The sequence below is a fragment of the Hyperoodon ampullatus genome (genome assembly GCF_949752795.1).
Source record: "Hyperoodon ampullatus genome assembly, chromosome: 5".
Classification (NCBI taxonomy): domain Eukaryota; kingdom Metazoa; phylum Chordata; class Mammalia; order Artiodactyla; family Ziphiidae; genus Hyperoodon; species Hyperoodon ampullatus.
Genome location: NC_136918.1, coordinates 47,095,478 through 47,115,667, shown reverse-complemented (window position 1 = coordinate 47,115,667; position 20,190 = coordinate 47,095,478). Strand labels below are relative to the sequence as shown.

The following is a 20,190-nucleotide window of genomic DNA, read 5'->3' as shown; positions in this document are numbered from 1 at the left end:
TAAGAAAAGTAAAACTCCCTACCATTCCTTCACCCCAAATTAAATAGTTATCTTACGGGTGTATAATAGTCAGTATGTATATATGTATGTATAGACATATATGCTTTTAAAATGCTTACACATACTTACACATTCCATCCTATAGCCTGATTTTTTCAAAATATTTGGTTATCTCTTTTTAATATGAATTTTCAATAAATGACCACCTACAATATTGTTAATAGCTGATTAATGCTTTAAATTTAAAAAGTCCTTTTAAACTCCTTAACAAACTTGAGACAGTATTGCAAAGTAATTTTTTAATGTAAAATTGGTTAGTTAAACCATTATTCCTCTGAGAATGAGGATGAATAACAAAACATACATAAGAGAAAGGCATCATTGCTCTCACAGTACCTTTTTTTGCCATATATTCTAGCCTGATGCAACTTCCTAGGAAATGGTGGTAAGCCCTCATCTCTGCCTCTGTGATCCGCATGAAGGTGCAAGGTAAGTATCTAGGGTCTTGCTGCCCACACCTCGTACACCAGGAGGCCATTGGATTCCGGGAATGGTGCCACTACTCTCTCCTCGTTCCTCTCTCAGCACTGCACCTACATAAATATGTTTAATCCTTTCTCCTGGCTAATCTCTCTGAAGTTCACTCAAGGGCATGTCATTGCTGAGAGTTTATCCTTTGGATTAATGAGTGTTCACAGGATTACAGGCCCAAAAGATTACCAGATCTCCTCATTAGGAAACTGGGGAATGAGGAAGTCAGATAGAGAGGGAAATCCTAAAGTTGATGAGAATCAGAATGTTTTTTCTTTTTCAGAGGAATCACATCATAAGATATACATCAGGCCACTGAATATTTAAAATAAGATAATAGACAAGGATAAAAATTTTAAAGGATGCTCTTAAGAAAATGTATTCCAGGCCACGATTCTAACCCCTCTCCAGGTTGCCAAGGAATAATAAAATCTAGAGAATTAACACTGCAACCAATTGAAGTCACTACCTAAGCAAGCAACATACATTGGCAGAGCAAATGGCAACATTTCAGATCCCGAGATGGGATGTAGAGTATCTCTTGAACTACTTCTAAAGATCAGGTGCAAGTACAATGTCATGATTCTAAATGAAGGATGTTCTTTGCCTGTTGTAATCTGACCAAGACCCCACTTAACTACCACTTGAGTTCACCTTTCAGAACTGTGCCATGCAGAGTGCTATATTCAGAAAGAGGCTGCTTTTTCATAATGCATTTTATTTTGGTTCTTCATGCTTAATGTTTTTGTTTATTGATGTTCTGCTCCAAGATTTAAAGAAAGGGCACAATGCAAACTATCCAATAAGTAAGTATATAATAAGTAACTTATCCAATAAGTTCTGTATACAAGCTTCTAATTTTTATTTGTATGATTCAAGCTAACATTTCAGAGTAAGGCTTGCAGTTGGCTAAGGAGAAAACTGGAAAACCTTTTTTCACACACACAAAAAATTAACTGTTTACTTTTAAGGAGAGGGTAAAATTTATACATTTTAAAATACTCAGATCTGAAGTATATATTTTAATGAGTTCTGGCAAATGGATACATCCATGTAACCCATACCCTTTTCAAGATATTGAACATTTCCATCTATAGAAAGTACATTGATGTCCCTTCACAGTGAACCCTTGTTCCTAATCCCAGGGCAACCACTGTTATGATTTTTCAGTAGAGACTAGTTTTATCTGTTCAAAAGCCTCATATAATGCAATCATACAGTATATACTCTTTTGTGTCTAGCTTCTTTCCCTCAGGATAATGCTTTCGAGATTCATCCATGTTGTGTGCACCAGTAGTTCATTCATTTTTATTGCTGGGTTGTATCCCATCATATGGATAGTCAGTTTGTCCACTCTCCTGCTGACATTCAGATTTTTTTTTTTCCAGTTTGGGCTGTTAAGAATAAAATTGCTATGAACATTTATGTAAAGGTCTTTGTGTGGACATATATTTGCATTTCTCTTGGATAAATACCTAGGAGTGGTATTGCTGAGTCAAAGCAGAGGTGTATATTTAACTTGTAAGAAACTGCCAAACCTTTTCCAAATTGGTTATATCAAAAGGTTTTAAGATTAGAGGCTGCTCTCCTTAGCAATCCTCAGAGCCAGTTCTTAGTGTTCTATTAGTGTTAACTGCATGCAAAGTACTTTAAGAAAATACCTAAATTAAGAAGAAGAAATATTAATTTAAATTTAGATTCTAAAACTTAAAAAAGCTCTTTTTTTTCCCTACCGTTAAGTATTGAGAATATGTTGACTCTGACCAAACGCAAAGTCTGAAAGTCTAATACAGGGCAGCAAATAAAGCAGTTTTCAAACAACAGTTAATTACATACAGCCAAACCTCCTCCCAAATGGTTGTACCAGTTTGGATTCCCATCAGCATTATAGAAACGATTCCCCATGTGGAGGCTCTTTTTCATACTAAACATTAACTTCTTCAGCCTTTCATTCAGAAGCAAACAGCCATGAATGCTTAGCTGGCATCACAGCATCTAGGAACATTAAAACTATCCTTGCTAACCACATAAACCCACAATGGCAGTGTGCATGCAACTGCACACACCCAGTGATGACCCTAATTACACACCTTAGAGATACTGAGGGTTTGGTTACAGACCACTACAATAAAGTGAATACTGCAATAAAGCTAGTCACATGAATTTTTAAATTTTCCTCGTGCATATAAAAGTTATGTTTACACTATACTGTAGCCTATTAAGTGTGCAATAGCATTATTGCACACTAAAAAAGTACATGCTTTAAAAAAATCCTGCTAACATTTTAACCATTATCTGAGCCCTCAGTGAGTCATAAGCTTTCTCAAAAGTAACAAAGATCACTGATCACAGATCAGCATAACAAATATAATATAATGAAAAAGTTTGAAATATTGTGAGAATTACCAAAATGGGACACAGAGACATGAAGCGAGCAAATGTTGCTGGAAAAAATGGCACCAACAGACTTGCTCGATACAGGGTTGCCACAAACCTTCAATTTATAAAAAAATACAAATATCTGTGAAGTGCAATAAAGCTAACTGCAATAAAATGAAGTATGCCTGTATATCTTTTTGCAGCTAACAGAACTCTAGGGAGAAGCAGACTGTAAAATATTAGAAATTTTATACATTTGGATCTATTATATAAACAAACTATACAGCTCTTATAATTCCTACATTCCATGCACCGACCTTTATCATTTGACCAAGATCAAGTATCTACTAAAAGACTGTATTTTCTTTATGTTTAACAACAGATTCTGAAATAACTGGCTACTGTACTAGGTAACTCTCCTTAGAAAAGAGCTGATTATTTCAGGAGTAATGGCAATGGGAGATGAATGTTTCCCCCATCTTCTCCCTAAGAAACTACCATTACAGGTATTAAAAAAATAAAAATTAAAAAAAGCTTTTCTTAGCACTTCTAGGTGGCAGAGTAGGAGGACTACTCCTACTCTGTAGGAGCTCACCTCCCCTCACTAACACATCAAAAATACATCTACATATGGAGCAATTCTCACTGAAAACAAACTGGAGACTGGCAGACTCTTATACAACCACAGCTGTAAGGAAGATCCACATGGAGCAGGGTAGAAGGGAAGAGAAGGCATCAGGTTGTGACTGCACCCCTGGGAGGGAACACAAGAAGGGAAGGGGGATTATATGGGCTTGGAGATCTGCTCTGGGGACTGAGTGGTTTGAACCACTTAATGGACATCCCAGCCCGGGAACCTGACATAGGGAACACATGTCCCCTTAGCTGGTTTGAAAACTCCTGGGAACAAGGTGGGAGGAAGCAGATTGAAATTGCCCAGGATTCTGGCTGGTTTCCTATGACTGCCCCAGTGACCACACCAGCCCAAGCTGGCCACTCCTGCTCTGTGGTGCAGCTCCACACTAGGCAAGAGCTGCCCCAGCTGATGGGAGAGTACAGTTGTGGGGGATGGGAGCCAGCTCAGACCCGCCACAGCATCCAAATGGGGCAAGGGCAGCTATTACTGGTGCTCGTGGAGAAGGTAGATCCAGAGCAGTCTGAACTCTGACTGATGTGACAGGACCACACTAGCACACACCCTGGCCAGCACCAGATGCCCACGCTGGCCCCTCTTGCTCTAACACTGCTCCCCTCTGGGGCAGAGTTACCAATGCTGGGGAGGGAGAAGGAAAGCACACACTTACAGAAAACAGAACCAGCTCAGACCTAACACTCAGGGCTTCTGCTCCAGCAATTTGGGATCAGACCCCACACCCATTGGGTGGTGAGCGTCACTGAGCAGAGGAGAAGTCCTGCCTCACACCTGGCTCGGGCTTCAGCCTCTCTATCTCCAGCCCCACCACCTACCAAGGTGCTAGCTACCAGCACACCCTGAGGAAAGATGTGACTTGGGCCCATGTCAGATCCAGCTCTCCCACCAAAGCCACTGGGCACATGCAGTGCCCAGTGTAAGGATGCTCCCACACAAGGACACCCCTTCAAGACCAGGATAGATAACTGTTTCACCTAATTTCATAAAGACAGAAAAAGTTAAGCAGAATAAGACAGAGGAATTTGTTTCAAATGAACGAACAAGGAAAAAACCCTGAAAAAACAACTAATGAAACATAGGTAATTTACCAGATAAACAGTTCAAAGCATTATAATAAGAATGCTAACTGAACTAGGGAAAAGAATAAATGAACACAGTGGGACTATTAACAAGGAACTAGAAATATAAAAAGAACGAGTCAGAACTGAAGAATACAATAACTGAAATGAAAAACACACTAGAAGGAATTATCAGCAGACTAGGTGATACAGGAGAACACATAAGTGATCAGGAGGATAGAATAATGAAAATCACCCAATGAGAACAGCAAAAATAAAAACAAATTTTTAAAATAAAATTTGGAACAACATCAAGCATAACAATATTTGCATTATAGAAGTCCCAGAAGGAGGAGAGAGAGAAAGGGGTCAAAAATGTATTTCCCAAACCTGAGGAAGGAAACAGATATCCAGGTACAAGAAGCAAAGAGTCCCAAACAAGATGAACCCAAGGAGACCTAGACCAAGACATACTGTAATTAAAATGGCAGAAGTTAAAGACAGAATTCTAAAGACAGCAAGAGAAAAAACAAAGTCACATATAAGAGAATCCCCGTAAGACTACCAGCTGATTTTTCTGCAGAAATTCTGCAGGCCAGAAGGGAGTAGCATGACATATTTAAAATGCTGAAAGGGAAAAACCTACAACCTAGGATACTCTACCCAGCAAGATTATCATTCATAATTGAAGGAGAGATAAAGAACTTCTCAGATAAGCAAAAACTAAGAGTTGGTCAATACTAAACTGATACTAAAAGAAATGTTAAAGGGTTTTCTCTAAGTGGAAAAGAAAAGGCTACAACAAGAAGTATGAATCTATAGAAAAGGAAAAATCCCACTAGTAAAGGCAAATATACAGTGAAGGCTATGGATCAACCACTTAAAAAAGCTGGTACAAATATTAGAAGACAAAAAAATTGTAAAAATATAACTACAATATATGGTAAAGGGATAAACATGAACATATAAAATGACATCAAAAACACAAAACATGAGGGGAATAAAAAAAATGTAGATCTGTTAGAATGTGTTTGCACTTAATGACTAACACTTTAAAATATATATATATATATATATTTATAGGTCAACATATAGAAATTCCATGGTAACCTCAAATAAAAATTCTACAATAGATACACAAAAACTAAAAAGAAAGAAGCACATGCACACCACTAAATAAAATCATCAAACCACAAGGGATGAAAATAAAAGAAGAAAAAGAACAGAGAATAACTACAACAACAAAACAAGTAGCAAAATGGTAGTAAGTACATACCTATCAATAGTCACTTTCAATGTCAATGGACTAAATGCTCCAGTCAAAAGACATAGGGTGGCTAATTGGATAAAAAAGCATGGCATCTTCTGCTGCTTACAGGAGATTCACTTCAGAGCTAAAAACACACACAGACTGAAAGTGAGAGGATTTTAAAAGATATTTCGTACAAATGGAAACAAGATAGCCGGGCTATCAATACTCATATTAGACAAAATAAGACTTTAAAACAAAGTCAAGGCTTCCCTAGTGTCACAGTGGTTAAAAATCTGTCTGCCAATGCAGGGGACACGGGTTCAAGCCCCGACCCGGGAAGATCCCACATGCCACAGAGCAACTAAGCCCATGCGCCACAACTACTGAGCCTGTGCTCCAGAGCCCATGAGCCACAACTCCTGAAGCCTGGGCACCTAGAGCCCATGTTCTGCAACAAGAGAAGCCACCACAATGAGAAGCCCGCGCATCACAACGAAGAGTAGCCCCCGCTCACTTCAACTAGAGGAAACTCACGCACAGCAACAAAGACCCAATGCAGCCAAAAATAAATAAATAAATAATAAATTAATTTTAAAAAAACAAAGTCTATAACAAAGAAGGGCATTATATAATGATAAAGGAATCAATACAAGAAGAGAATGTAATACTCATTAACATATGTGTACCTAATATACGAGGACCTAAATACATAAAGCAAGTACTAACAGATAGAAAGGGAGAAATTAACAATAATACAGTAATAGTAGGGGACTTTAACACCTCACTCACATCAATGGACATTATTATCCAGACAGAAAATCAATAAGGAAACAATACTCTTAAATGGCACATTAGACCCATTGGACTTAATAGATATCTACAGGACATTCCATTCAAAAACAGCAGAATACACATTCTTTTCAAGTGCACATGGAATGTTCTCCAGGATAGATTACATGCTAGTCCACAAGTCTCAACAAATAGAAATTATATCAAGCATTTTTTCTGATCACAATAGTATAAAACTAGAAATCAATTACAGGAAGAAAAATGGGAAAAACACAAACACGTGAAGACTAAACAACATGCTACTAAAAAACCAGCGAGGGCTTCCCTGGTGGCGCAGTGGTTGAGAGTCCGCCTGCCAATGCAGGGGACACGGGTTCGTGCCCCGGTCTGGGAAGATCCCACATGCCGCGGAGCAGCTAGGCCTGTGAGCCATGGCCACTGAGCCTGCGCGTCCAGAGCCTGTGCTCCGCAACGGGAGAGGCCACAACAGTGAGAGGCCTGTGTACCACAAAAAAAAAAAAAAAATGGGCAGAAGACCTAAATACACATTTCTCCAAAGAAGACATAGAGATGGCCAAGAGGCACGTGAAAAGATACTCAACATCACTAATTATTAGAGAAACGCAAATCAAAACTACAGTGAGTTATCACCTCACACCAGTTAGAATGGGCATCATCTGAAAATCTAAGAACAATAAATGCTGGAGAGGGTGTGGAGAAAAGGGAACACTCTTACACTGTTGGTGGGAATGTAAACTGGTGTAGCCACTATGGAGAACAGTATGGTCCTTAAAAACCTAAAAATAGAATTACCATATGACCCAGCAATCCCACTACTGGGCATATACCCAGAAGAAACCATAATTCAAAAAGACACATGCGGGGCTTCCCTGGTGGCACAGTGGTTAAGAGTCTGCCTGCCAATGCAGGGGACATGGGTTCAAGCCCTGGTCCGGGAGGATCCCACATGCCGCGGAGCAACTAGGCCCATGTGCCACAACTGCTGAGCCTGTGCTCTGAAGCCCGCGAGCCACAACTACTGAAGCCCGTGCACCTGGAGCCCGTGCTCCACAGTGAGAGGGGCCGCTGCAGTGAGAGGCCTGTGCACTGTGGCGAGGAGTGGCCCCCACTCTCTGCAACCAGAGAAAAGCCCACGTACAGCAACAAAGACCCAACACAGCCAAAAATAAATAAATTTATTTTTAAAAAAAGAAATGTGCAAAAAAAAAAAAAAAAAGGCACATGCACCCCAATGTTCATTGCAGCACTATTTACAATAGCCAGGTCATGGAAGCAACCTAAATGCCCATCGACAGACGAATGGATAAAGAAGATGTGGTACATATATGCAATGGAATATTCCTCAGCCATAAAAAGGAACAAAACTGGGTCATTTGTAGAGACGTGGATGGACCTAGAGACTGCCATACAGAGTGAAGTAAGTCAGAAAGAGGAAAACAAATATCATGTTAACGCATATATGTGGAATCTAGAAAAATGGTACAGACAAACCAGTGTGCAAGGCAGAAATAGAGACACAGATGTAGAGGACAAACGTATGGATACCAAGGGGGGAAAGGGAGGAAATGAATTGGGAGATTGGGATTGACATATATACACTAATATGTATAAAATAGATAACTAATGAGAACCTGCTGTACAGCACAGGGGACTCTATGTCACTTTGCTGTACAGTAGAAACTAACACAACATTGTAAAACAACTATACCCCAATTTAAAAAAAAAAAAAGAAACAGGAGAGAACTTAATAATCATCCAAGTCTACCTCCTCGTTTAACAGATGGGAAGCTTCACCCTGAGAGAGGCCCAGTGATCTGCCCAAGATCTTTAGTGGCAAAGAGCCCAGGGACAGGACCAATAACACATACAGAGGTTAGATGGTGTTTTCACCCACATTATCTTACAAGCAGACTGAGCTGGGTGGGAAAGGATTATTAAAATTCCCATTTTCAGCCTGAGGTGGAATGACTTGTCCAGAGCAGAATTCAAATTGAGATGGTCACACACCCATTCCACTGTTCTTTCCTGCACCACAGTTTCTTGCACATGTTGGTATTGAGCTCAATCATCTCAGCATTCAATATATTTCAAACTACAAGTTCTGTTTTATTTTATCCTACCTTCAGCAGTATTTCACATTCGGCCTTCTCTGGTAGGATTATACTGACCTTTTCTCTTAAAGAAAAACCAGTTCAGTGGCCACATTTGGCACCAGAAACATTTTTTAAAACTGAATGAGGCTCCCCATACAAATCATCTTCACAAGATATATCACATGTGTATCATTCCAGATGTATATCATTATTGCACTAAACACACTGAACCAGTGTGCTCAAAGAGCAATAACAGCTCACTAATTGAAGCAATATTTATCATACAAATACCAAAAGGCAGTTTTAACAAATGCGTGGAACACTGAGATAAAAACTTCCTGACTTCATCAATAAAAACTGATTTGCATTCACATAGGGTCTCAAGGTGAAGTGAGCAACAGAGAAAATTATCGGGATTATTCTAGTCATCTAAATCCAAAGGATCTGAACCTGAATGTGTTTTTTTATTTGAGGAGGTCCAGGGAAGGGGTGGGGGAGAAAATGTTAAGGAGGAATTACCTTGCCACTGTCTCAATGTTCTCTTACGGTACAGGGCCTATCTTTCCACCACCACCCTTATTTCAGGAGGAAGGCACGCATGTTCTGCTCCCCATTTTAAACTCATGGAAGAAGATTAGAATTGCTCAGTCTCGTGGGGCTGGCAGAGGTTTCTCGGTGGGGTTCACCTGGGGCCGGGCGACACCTCCAGGCCGTACTTCTATAGAACAGGCCAGGGAGCTGGACTGCGCCCCGGCCCTCTACTGTGACCTGCATCCCGTCACGCTGTCTCGTGAAGGACCCTCCAGTGGTCTGACATTGATTTCTGCTGGAAAGCACCGGCCTTCGCTCCTCCCGTTCCCTCTCCTTTCTCAGTATCGGGTCAATCACTACACAACTGGCCACCCCTGCCCGCGGTCAGCAGCGGGTAACAGATCCTAACAGCCAGCTAGCCCTGGGTTTAGCGCTCAACAGACTCGGCAATTGCCTGGTGAAGGCTCCTGCCCCATGGCCTGCTCCGGCCCCGCCAGACGCGGGGGACACCCAAGGCCGCGAGCGCAGCGCCCCAGGGACGCCTGTTACAGAGCAGCACCGGAGGCAGCGAGGCCCACACGCTGGGCAGGCGCCCCTCGGCCATCCCAGGGCTGCGACGGAGGGCTGGGTGGGGGGGAGACCAGGTCCCAGGCAACGCCCCCACCCTCCATTAATAAAACGCAGAATTAAGCGTCATTTACCGACACGAGCGATCACTGTGGCCAGTCGCCGGGTGAACTCCTGAGGGGCCATTTCTTCTTTTAACCAAAAGAGCACTTCGCCGAAAAACCACTCGGTATAAACAAAACAAAGCAACACAAAACTGTTTCCACTGATGCTATGGATGACTTTTTAAAGGCATCTCTTCGCGAGGATGCTCGGCCCTCACACTCTTCCTCGCTCTCCTCAGGCACAAAACGAGAGTCACTCCCAGCCAAGGCCAACTCTCCAGGGCCGTGCGGTTAGAGGACGCCAGCCACGCCCCGGAGGGGGTTATTTTAAAGATTAGGTGGGGCGGCTTTTCCAACTTGACGACTGGCTTTACGAGAGAGGGAAGCGGCAGTTCCGGAGAGGAGAAAAGCAAGTCGCCCCAATCTCGCTGTAACCGCGACACTGGCGTCGCGGGCCGAGGGGGCGCATGGGTTTCTGGATTTGTGGTCAGATGTGCGCTGCCTCCCGGGAGGGTCGCGTCGGGATGAAGGATGCTCTGTCAGCGCGCAGGGGGCACGCGGAGTCAGCGGGTGCAGAAGGCAGAGGAGCTGAGGTGTCCAGGGCTCAGCCGGGCAGCTCACCCCGCGTCGCCGCGCGCCCTTGCGCTTCCCGCCTCCGCGCCCACCTTTCCCCGCCCGGGGGCGGTGCCCGAGGCTCCCGGAGAGGCGCGCACGCGCGCGAGCACCGCCCTTTTTCGGGTGGGGCAGGTGCGCCCATTCCTCTAAGAATGGGGGCGATTCAAGATCTGTCCTCCAGTTGTGGGAGAGGAGACAGCGAGTTCGGTGCGCCCGCCAGCACCGGGGTTCTGAACGCCAGATGCTCGGTTCCCTGGCTCGTCTCTCCTCCTTCCCCGCCAGGTATTCGCGGAGAAACCTAGGCGAGAAAGGGACTGGCAGGGAGTTCTGAGGCCGCCCCGCTGGGGCTCTGGAAGGAGGGCTGTTTGAGGCCCAGCTGCCCGTCCCATCCACTGACTCCGGGCTTGGGGGAGGGACGGTGGCTGGAGTTTGTTTCCCCCTGTTAGGGGTTGTCTCATTCAGTTATCAGCGTCCACTGGACACACTCGCATTTGGAGCCGGGAGCGCGGGCTGTGCGCACCTGGCTCCGCACGCGTGTGCGTACGTGTGTCTCCACTGTGTGGGCCTTTTCCTTTGTGCAGCTCCTCCCGTGCGCCCCCGCTCCGTCTGCCAACTGTCAGGCGCGCCAGTGCGCCCTCCTGGAAAGGCTCCGGCACAGCGCCATTGCGGAAAGCATCGGATCCGCAACTATCCAGTGGTAGACGCTGTCCCGGGGCTTCCTTAGGTGGCTCCAGATACGACCAGACGGGCGGACTAACCGAATTCAGTAGAGCTCCACGTGAAAAGCCTGAGCAAACGAGAATCTAGTCAGGTTGTCCCCCAGTCCATTCCTAAAAGGGGGGACCCTGTCGCGAGAGTGCCAGGACCACCCACAGATTCTGAGCCAATTCCGGGAAGCTCAGCTTTCCTCTTTGGTATGTAAAAAGCCAAACCCCAAACAAACACCTTGGATTCAATTTCTAGTAATAGCCACTCATCCCAGGGGTTTGGGGACGTTTTTAAATGCTTTCTGCTAACAATTGTGGGCTGTGGTTAAGAGATGATGTTAGTCCACCTGCTACGTGAAATTTCTGCAGAGGTTCTTCTCTCCTGTGATGTTTGGGCTCTTTGCACTCTGTCTGCACAAGTAGAGCAACCATTTTCATAGCAACCTCCTGCGAGAAATTCAGAAAGGGGTTAAAGACCCAAAGGAGTAAAACAGCTTTGGGTTGTGTTTCCACGGCAGTATCTGGCTCTTCAAGGGTCACAAGTATTTTTGAGAAACCAAATGAGGTGTTTTCTGTTGGTAGTAGTCAGTACCTGGTGACCAGTCAGAGCCAACTGTGAACTGGCCCCCAGAAACCAGCATATTGCTAAGGAGACTGATAATGTGGGACATTCTGGACTTTGCAGATCCAGTGACCTCAGCTTCTCAGATTAAGCCAGGTTTTATGGGTAAGAATCATGGATGGAAGGGACGGGAGAATGGGAAGAGCAAGAAGAGTCAGGTGAAGCTTATGAATAGGAATGAGAGAGAAAAGAAAGAAATAGAAAGGAAATAAATCACACTCAGAAGGCTGGTCTCCTTCCCACATCTGTACCTTCACAATCTTCAGAGGTTTCCATGGAGATGAATTGGCTGACTTTATAGCAAGATGTAACAGGCAGTGGCTGTCCTCAGAAACCAGTTGTCCCCCCATTTCTAATACACGCTCTCCTGGGGCCTCAACTGCTTCACCTGGGCTGTGAGGGGGTGGGTCTGTGATCTCCAAGTTCCCTTTCCCAGTTCTGAAATCCTGTAACTGTAACTAAGAAGAAATGAGCGTAGTTTTCAATAGCCCAAATCTCCTTGTTCCTCTGAGAAAACAGTTATTATCTCCATTGCTCTTGTGAATATGTACATGCTTCCTGCCTTCTCTCCTTCCCTGCCCTCCTCCCTTCTGTGCCTCTCTTTATCTTTTCTAATTATGATTTATTTCCTGTCTGTGACAAATCACATTGCTCTAATATATGGCAAAATCAAGGAACAAGTCAGAATAGCCTGCCTTCCTCTCTAATGAATGAATTAATAATCAGTCACATCTATTGAACATCAATTATATGCTCAGGGTTGTGATAGGCAGTGTCAATTATAGCAGCTACCACCGCCATATAGTAAGTGACTGCTCTGTGCCACCTGGTATAATGGTAGGCATTTCACAAACATCACTTAAGCCCCACAATAACCCTTTAGGGCTTTAGTCTTATTTTGCAGATGCTGCTGGCACAAGAACCAAACTGTGTATCACTTATCTTATGAATCTAGACCATTCTCTGCCTTCAGGTAAGGATTTGCCTGAGCTTAGAAAGACAAACCATCCTCCAAGCACTGCCAAAGTAGATTCTACCTCCCTTTTGGTGGATTGTCAGCACTGCCTCCAACAATGAAGAGAAAGACAAAAGACCCACTTTGGGTGCCACAGGTGAGGTTAGGCACCATTGGGGCCGCCCAGTTTAGTCTAGATCAGTGGTTCTCAAACTAACAGAATCACCTGGAAATACAGGTGATTTTTTAAAATACAAACTCCTGGTCCCCATCTCCAGAGATTCTGATTCAGTAGTGTGGAATGAGGCCTGAGAATTTGCATTTTTAACAAGTACACAGGATTACGGATGCTGGTGGTCCTGGGACCACCACTGGCCTAGAGCAAAGCTCTTCAAAATTCTTAGACTGCAAACCACAGTATGATATAAAATTTACATCATGACATAGTCAACATAAATTACATAATTAAAACAAAAGTTGTATGGAACAGGGCTTCCCTGGTGGCTCAGTGGTTGGGGGTCCGCCTGCCGATGCAGGGGGTGCAGGTTCGTGCCCCGGTCCTGGAGGATCCCGCATGCCGCGGAGTGGCTGGGCCCATGGGCCGTGGCCACTAGGCCTGTGAGTCCGGAGCCTGTGCTCCGCGGAGGTAGAGGCCACAGCAGTGAGAGGTCGTGTACCGCAAAAAAAAAAAAAAAGTTGTATGGAACAATTTTTTTCCCTTCAGTAAAGTTAACTCAAAATGAATCACCGACCTAAATGTAAAACACAAAACTATAAAATTCCTATAACGTAACATAGGAGAAAATCTAGATGACCTAGGGTTTGGTGAAGACTTTCTAGGTACAACATCAAAGGGACAATCCATGAAAGAAAGAATTGACAAGATAGACTTCATTAAAATTAAGACTTTCTGCTGTGTGAAAGATGCTATCAAGAGAATAAAAAGAGAAGCTATGGGCTGATGGAAAATAGTTATGAAAAACATATCTCTCTGTTAAAAAAATAAAGGCCTGTTATCTAAAATATACAAAGAACTCTTAAAACTCAATGGTTAGAATAACCTGATTCTTAAAATGGGCTAAAGACCTTCACAGACACTTCCTCAAGGTATACAGATGGCAAATAAGCATGTGAAAAGATACTCCACATCATATGTCATTGGGGAATGCAAACTAAATAACAATAACATACCACTACACACCTAATAGAATGGCCCAAATCCAAAGCACTGACAACACCAAATGCTGGTGAAGGTGGGGAGCAACAGGAACTCTCATTAATTGCTGGTGGGATTGCAAATAATTTGGAAAATTGCACTTATAAGATAGTTTGGCAGATTTTTACAAAACTCAACATATTCTTACCATGTATTTCAGCAATTGTACTCCTTGGTATTTATCCAAAAGTTAGAAATTTATGTCCACACAAAAACCTACACATTTATAGCAGTTTTATTCACAACTGCCAAAACTTAGAAGCAATCTGTCCTTCAGTAGGTAAATGCATAAATAAACTGTGACACATCCAGACAATGGAATATTAGTCAGTGTTAGAAAGAAATGAGCAATCAAACCATGAAAAAAAAAGAAAGAAACTTAAATGCATATTACTAAGTGAAAGAAGTCAATCTGAAAATATTGCTTATTGCATGATTCCAACTACACTACATTCTGGAAAAGGCAACACTATAAAGACTGTAAAGAGATCAGTGGTTGCCAGGGATTATGGGGGAGGGAGGAATGAATAGCCAAAGCACACACAGCTCTTAGGGCAGTAAAACTACTCTTTATGATTTATAATGGTGGACACATATCATTATAAATTTGTCCAAACCCATGAAAGTACAACACCAAGAGTGAAGGCTGGGACTTCCCTGGTGGTCCAGTGATAAAGAATCCGCCTTCCAGTGCAGGGGACGCGGGTTCAAGCCCTGGTGGGGAAACTAAGATCCCACATGCCATGGGGCAACTAAGCCTGTGCACCACAACTAGTGAGCTCTTGAGCCTCAGCGAGAGAGCCCACGCGCCCTGGAGCCCATGTGCCACAACTAGAAAGAGAAAACCCACACTCCACAACTAGAGAGAAGCCCATACACCACAACAAAGAGCCAGTGCTGCAAGGAAAGATCCCTCACGCCTCAACGAAGACCCCGTGTGCCGTAACTAAGATCCGATGCAGCCTAAATAAATAAATAAATAAAGGGGAAAAAAACAGTGAAGGCTAATGTGAACTAAGGGCTTTCAGTGATTATGATGTGTCAGTGTAGGTTCATCAATTTTAACAAATGTACCACTCTGGTGGGGGATATTAATATTGGGGAGGGAGTATGCATGCGTGGGGGAAGGGGAAAGCTCTACCTTATGCTCAATATTGCTGTAAAAATTAAAGTCTACAAACTTGCAACTAGAAGACTAATAAGTTCCAGAAATCTAATGCACTGCATTAGTAATTATAGTCAACAATACTGTATCATGTACTTAAAAGTTGCTAGGAGAGTAGATCTTAAACGTTCTCAACAAAAAAGAAATTATAGGGATTTCCCTGGTGGTGCAGTGGTTAAGAATCCGCTTGCCAATGCAGGGGACACGGGTTCAAGCCCTGGTCCGGGAAGATCTCACATGCCGCGGAGCAACCAAGCCCATGCACCACAACTACTGAAGCCCACGTGCCTAGAGCCCATGCTCTGCACAAGAGAAGCCACCGCAATGAGAAGCCCGCACACCACAACGAAGAGTAGCCCCTGCTCACCACAACTAGAGAAAGCCCGCACACAGCAACGAAGACCCAATGCAGCCAAAAATAAATAAACAAACAAAAAAAGAAATTATAATTATGTGATGTGAAAGGGTTGTTAGCTAATCCTATGGAGGTAATCATATTGCAATATATAAAGGTATCAAATCAACAGGTTGTACAGCTTAAACTTACACAACGCTATGTCAATTATATCTCAATTTTTAAAAATAGCATTATAGAAAAAAATTAAGTCTATCTTAAAATTCTGTAATTTCAATTTTGAGACAATTAAGGGGAGGATTTTTTTTAAATACATGTTTTCACATTTTTGAAAACATTATAAAATTTTGTATTCTTCTTACCCCACACCCTTTTATATCTTAGGACAGCTCCCCTTTCTTCTTCCCCTCAGAAAACTCTAAAGATTAAGGGTCATGAAGGGCTCTTCGCCCTGGAACCCATGAGAGGAAAAGAACCCCACAAAAGGAAACATCCATGGCACACGCAGGCAACCTAAGGAGGCTGACAGCATGCCCCTACCCCAGTTGGATCCCAGCCCAAGGGGCGGACGAAACAGGGACCACACCCCCCGCGGGCGCGCAGCCTGATTGGCCAGTCGCCGCTACTGCCGCTCTGCTCTGTTCTTTGATTGGTTTTAGTTGTGACGCCCCCTCCCGAATGCGTCGCTCGGATTGGCTATTTCTTGGTTCGGACTGGACGGAGAGCAGAGGAGGACAAGAGACTTCTATACGGTATGGAGGGACGATTTGGGTGACATCTGAGACGCAGCCGCACATCAAGAAGCGTCCGGGCTCCAGGGACATGGCGGCGGCCTCTGTGGGGTCGGTGCTGCTGGTGGCGACTGTGAGGAACCAGTGGCAGCCAGTCCAGAGCCCGGTGCTGCTGCTGCTGCTGCTGCCGCTGCCGAGGCAACGGTGGGTGGTAGGACGGCTGTGTTTCTGCCCAGGGATGGGGGCGTGGGGTGTTGGCCGGCCTGAGCTGTGAAAGAGTTGCGGAGGTACCGGAGGCTCGGTAAAATCTGCTTGTCAGGGGATTCTGCTTTCAGTCCCACCCCTGAGAAGGAGTCCTCCTACACCCAGCCCTTCCCTTTCTTCCCCCTCCCTAGGTTCACTCTTCAGCCCGCCCTTTGCCTTAGTTTTCTCCACTTGGGTGTGGGGGTGGGGGGAATAGAGCTGGGCCTGCTATCCTCCGTGCTCCCCTACCTATGCGGGCAAGAATAGGGTTGCCAGATTTAGCAATAAAAATACAGGATGCTAGCTAAAATTTAAATTTCAGAAAAACAACACAATTTTTTTTTTACTAAAAATATCTCTGATATCAAATAAAATTAAAATATAAAACATTATTTTTAATTTGTCTGAAATTTAACTGTGCGTCCTGTTTTTTATCTGGCAATCCTAGGCAAGAATAACATTTATACACCTCCTAACCATTTACAGTGTCCTTTCATAGCACTCCCTGTATGGGGAGTGTTATAATCCGTGTTCCGATGAAACCCAAAAGGTCTAATCCAAGGTTATGCAACCAGTAAGTAATGGGGCCAGGACACTTTAAAAGCCAATTTCAGTTCTGTTGTCCCTCTCAGGTGTGCAATTCAAAGAAAGATTCCTGGGGAGCTCTTATAATTGTTGGAATGAATCTACTTAACAAAAGCATATTTATCTTTCAGAGGGGCTGGAGAGTTGTTTTATATTCAGGTTCTCTGCTGTGGCGTTTACTTTATATTTGGGGGAAGAAACTGTGTTAAACTGTCAAGGTAGTGATTAAGGCAGTGAAGTGTACTCTGGAAAGAGACACACCTGGGTTCAAAGCCTAGCTTCACCACTTTGATGGCAGTAGGCAAGTTATGTAATCTTTCTGGGCCTCCATTTCCTCTTCTTTAAAATAGAAATGATAATAATTGTATCCACGTCATAGGATTGTTGTATTAAATTCTTGTCAAGTGCCTGGGACATTGAAATTAGTTAATTTTAACTATGATTAGCCATTATACTTTGACTTTTGGTAAATGTGAATTTTTGGCATAAATCATTAAATGATTAAATATATTTTAATAGATCTTTATTGGAGTATAATTGTTTCACAATACTGTGTTAGTTTCTGTTGCACAACAAAGGGAATCAGCCATATGCACACACATGTCCCCATATCCCCTCCCTCTTGAGCCACCCTCCCATCCTCCCTATCCTACCCCTCTAGGTCATCGAAAAGCATCAAGCCGATCTCCCTGTGCTATGCTGCTGCTTCCCACCAGCCAACTATTTTACATTCGGTAGTGTATATATGTCGATGCTACTCTCACTTCACCCCAGCTTCGCCCTCCCACCCCATGTCCTCAAGTCCACTTTCTATGTCTACCTCTTTATTCCTGCCCTGCAACTAAGTTCATCAGTACCATTTTTTTTTTTTTTAGATTTCATATATATGCTTTAGCCATACAGTATTTATTTTTCTCTTTCTGACTTACTTCACTCTGTATGACAGACTCTAGGTCCATCCACCTCACTACAAATAACTCAATTTCCTTTCTTTTTATGGCTGAGTAATATTCCATGGTATATATGTGCCACATCTTCTTCATCCATTCATCTGTCGACAGACATTTAGGTTTGTTCCATGTCCTGGCTATTGTAAATAGTGCTGCATTGAACGTTGTAGTACATGTCTCTTTCTGAATTATGGTTTTCTCAGGGTATATGCCCGGTAGTAGGCTTGCTGGGTCATATGGTAGTTCTATTTTTAGCTTTTTAAGGAACCTCCATACTGTTCTCCATAGTGGTTGTATCAGTTTACATTCCCACCAACAGTGCAAGAGGGCTCCCTTTCCACCACACCCTTTCCAGCATTTATTTTTTCTAGATTTTTTGTTAATGACCATTCTGACTGGCGTGAGGTGATACCTCATTTTAGTTTTGATATGCATTTCTCTAATAATTAGTGATGTTGAACATCTTTTCATGTGCCTCTTGGCCATCTGTATGTCTTCCTTGGTGAAATGTCTATTTAGGTCTTCCACCCATTTTTTAACTGGATTAAAAAATCCTCCTGTTGAGGAGGAAGGGAAAAAAGCAGGGAGAGGGGGAAAGGCCTTGGCTGTGGAGGGCGGGGCCTCAGCGAGGGCGAGGTTTGGGCAGTGGGCGGGGCCAATGCCCAGGACCCACAGGGCTGGAAAAGGCCCTGGGGGCTGTGGGGGCTTAGGCTCAAGGAACAGAAGGAGCCCAGGTGTGCCCCCCCATCCCTGGTCTCAGAGGGTGGGGGACCTCACCTGGGAGCCCAGCAGGCTTCCTGGTCTCCAGTGGGTGGGGCAAACACCCTCCTCTCCTCTCCTGCTCTTCTGGTCTGGGAGGGCCCCTCCCTGGGGGGGCCCCTCCGGCCTGCCTCTCCTGATCTCCCCGGCCTCCCTCCTATGCCCAGAGGACCAATGCGGCAGGCTTGGCGGGGGGTGGGGGGGGTGCCCTTGGAGGGCAGGGGACCGGCCTGGGAGCTCAGCAGGTTCCCCATGCCTGAGTGGGCGGGGCAATCCCTCTCAGCTCCTCTCCCGCTCCTCCCGGAGGGCCCCTCCCACCTGCCTCTCCTGATCTCCCGGGCCTCAGGGGCGCCATTCCTGTCTGGTCTCCGCTTCTCCTCCCCCCTCAGTCCCCCTGCCTCCTACCGGTTCACTTTGGGGTTCCTCCCATCTCCTTGGGCATCAGAGTCCCTCACCAGCAGCCGGCAGGCGCCCTAGTTGTGGGGAGACGCTAACTTCACGGCTTCCCACACCGACATCTTGACTCCACCTCCCTAAATATTTTAATTTTAAGTTGAAAAAAGCCAGGTAATTAAGAATATTATGAATATTGTGAATTTCAGTGAAAAGAAATGTACTGTTCAATAATAGTTAAAACAGATATCTTAGACCATAATATACCAATTTTACCAAATCAAATATCTGTAAGCCAGGCTAATATAATAAAATATATTTATATGTTAGTCTCAGTAATTGCTCCCCATGTATAATTTTATATGGTTTTCATTGTCTTTGTGTTATAAACAGGAAGAAACATTAACAAGCCCCAAGGGAAAGAAAATGACTACAGTTTGAGGGATAAAGCCAGAAAGTAGGTTTATGGTCAGCTGTTTATGGTGAAGTAGACTTAGTATATTTTAAAAGCCAAATGTCAAGCTTCGTAGGAGTTTTATATTTCTTTGTATATTGTTTTATTTCCTTAGCATTTACAGTGTTAACATAGTTCACCTACAAACTATTCTCTAAAATTCCTCTTGGGAACTTTTCCCAGTTTTTCTCCAAAAAAAGTACAAAACTTTTCCACCACCTTGAAGAGAATGTGGAATTATGAAAACTGAAGGTCTAATCTTAGCAACTACTCACTATTACCCACGTGATCGTAAACAAGTCACTTAACATATCTGAGACTTTATCTCTAAAATCATAACTAACGAAAACCTACTCCGTCATCCCCAAGGTTTATAAATGCTACCAATTATTACTAGCTGTTATCCAACAGAGAGAACTTCAACCATAGATGAATCCAACTATTTGTATTCTTGTGCCTACAG

General features: G+C 43.7%; 1 protein-coding gene across 1 annotated transcript in view; it reads right to left on the bottom strand.

The window, feature by feature from the left end:
- The window catches only part of MCF2L2 (MCF.2 cell line derived transforming sequence-like 2), a gene marked incomplete at both ends in the record, with an annotated part of 227,958 nt that extends 211,522 nt beyond the window's left edge, over positions 1-16,436 (bottom strand). The window contains 6 exons of the mRNA XM_079705223.1: positions 10,008-10,098; positions 10,196-10,513; positions 10,599-10,890; positions 11,610-11,746; positions 12,173-12,379; positions 16,239-16,436. Coding sequence (XP_079561349.1) covers positions 10,008-10,098; positions 10,196-10,513; positions 10,599-10,890; positions 11,610-11,746; positions 12,173-12,379; positions 16,239-16,436 — 1,243 coding nt within the window. The remainder of the gene's footprint in view (positions 1-10,007; positions 10,099-10,195; positions 10,514-10,598; positions 10,891-11,609; positions 11,747-12,172; positions 12,380-16,238) is intronic.
- Between the last annotated feature and the right edge of the window lie 3,754 nt (positions 16,437-20,190).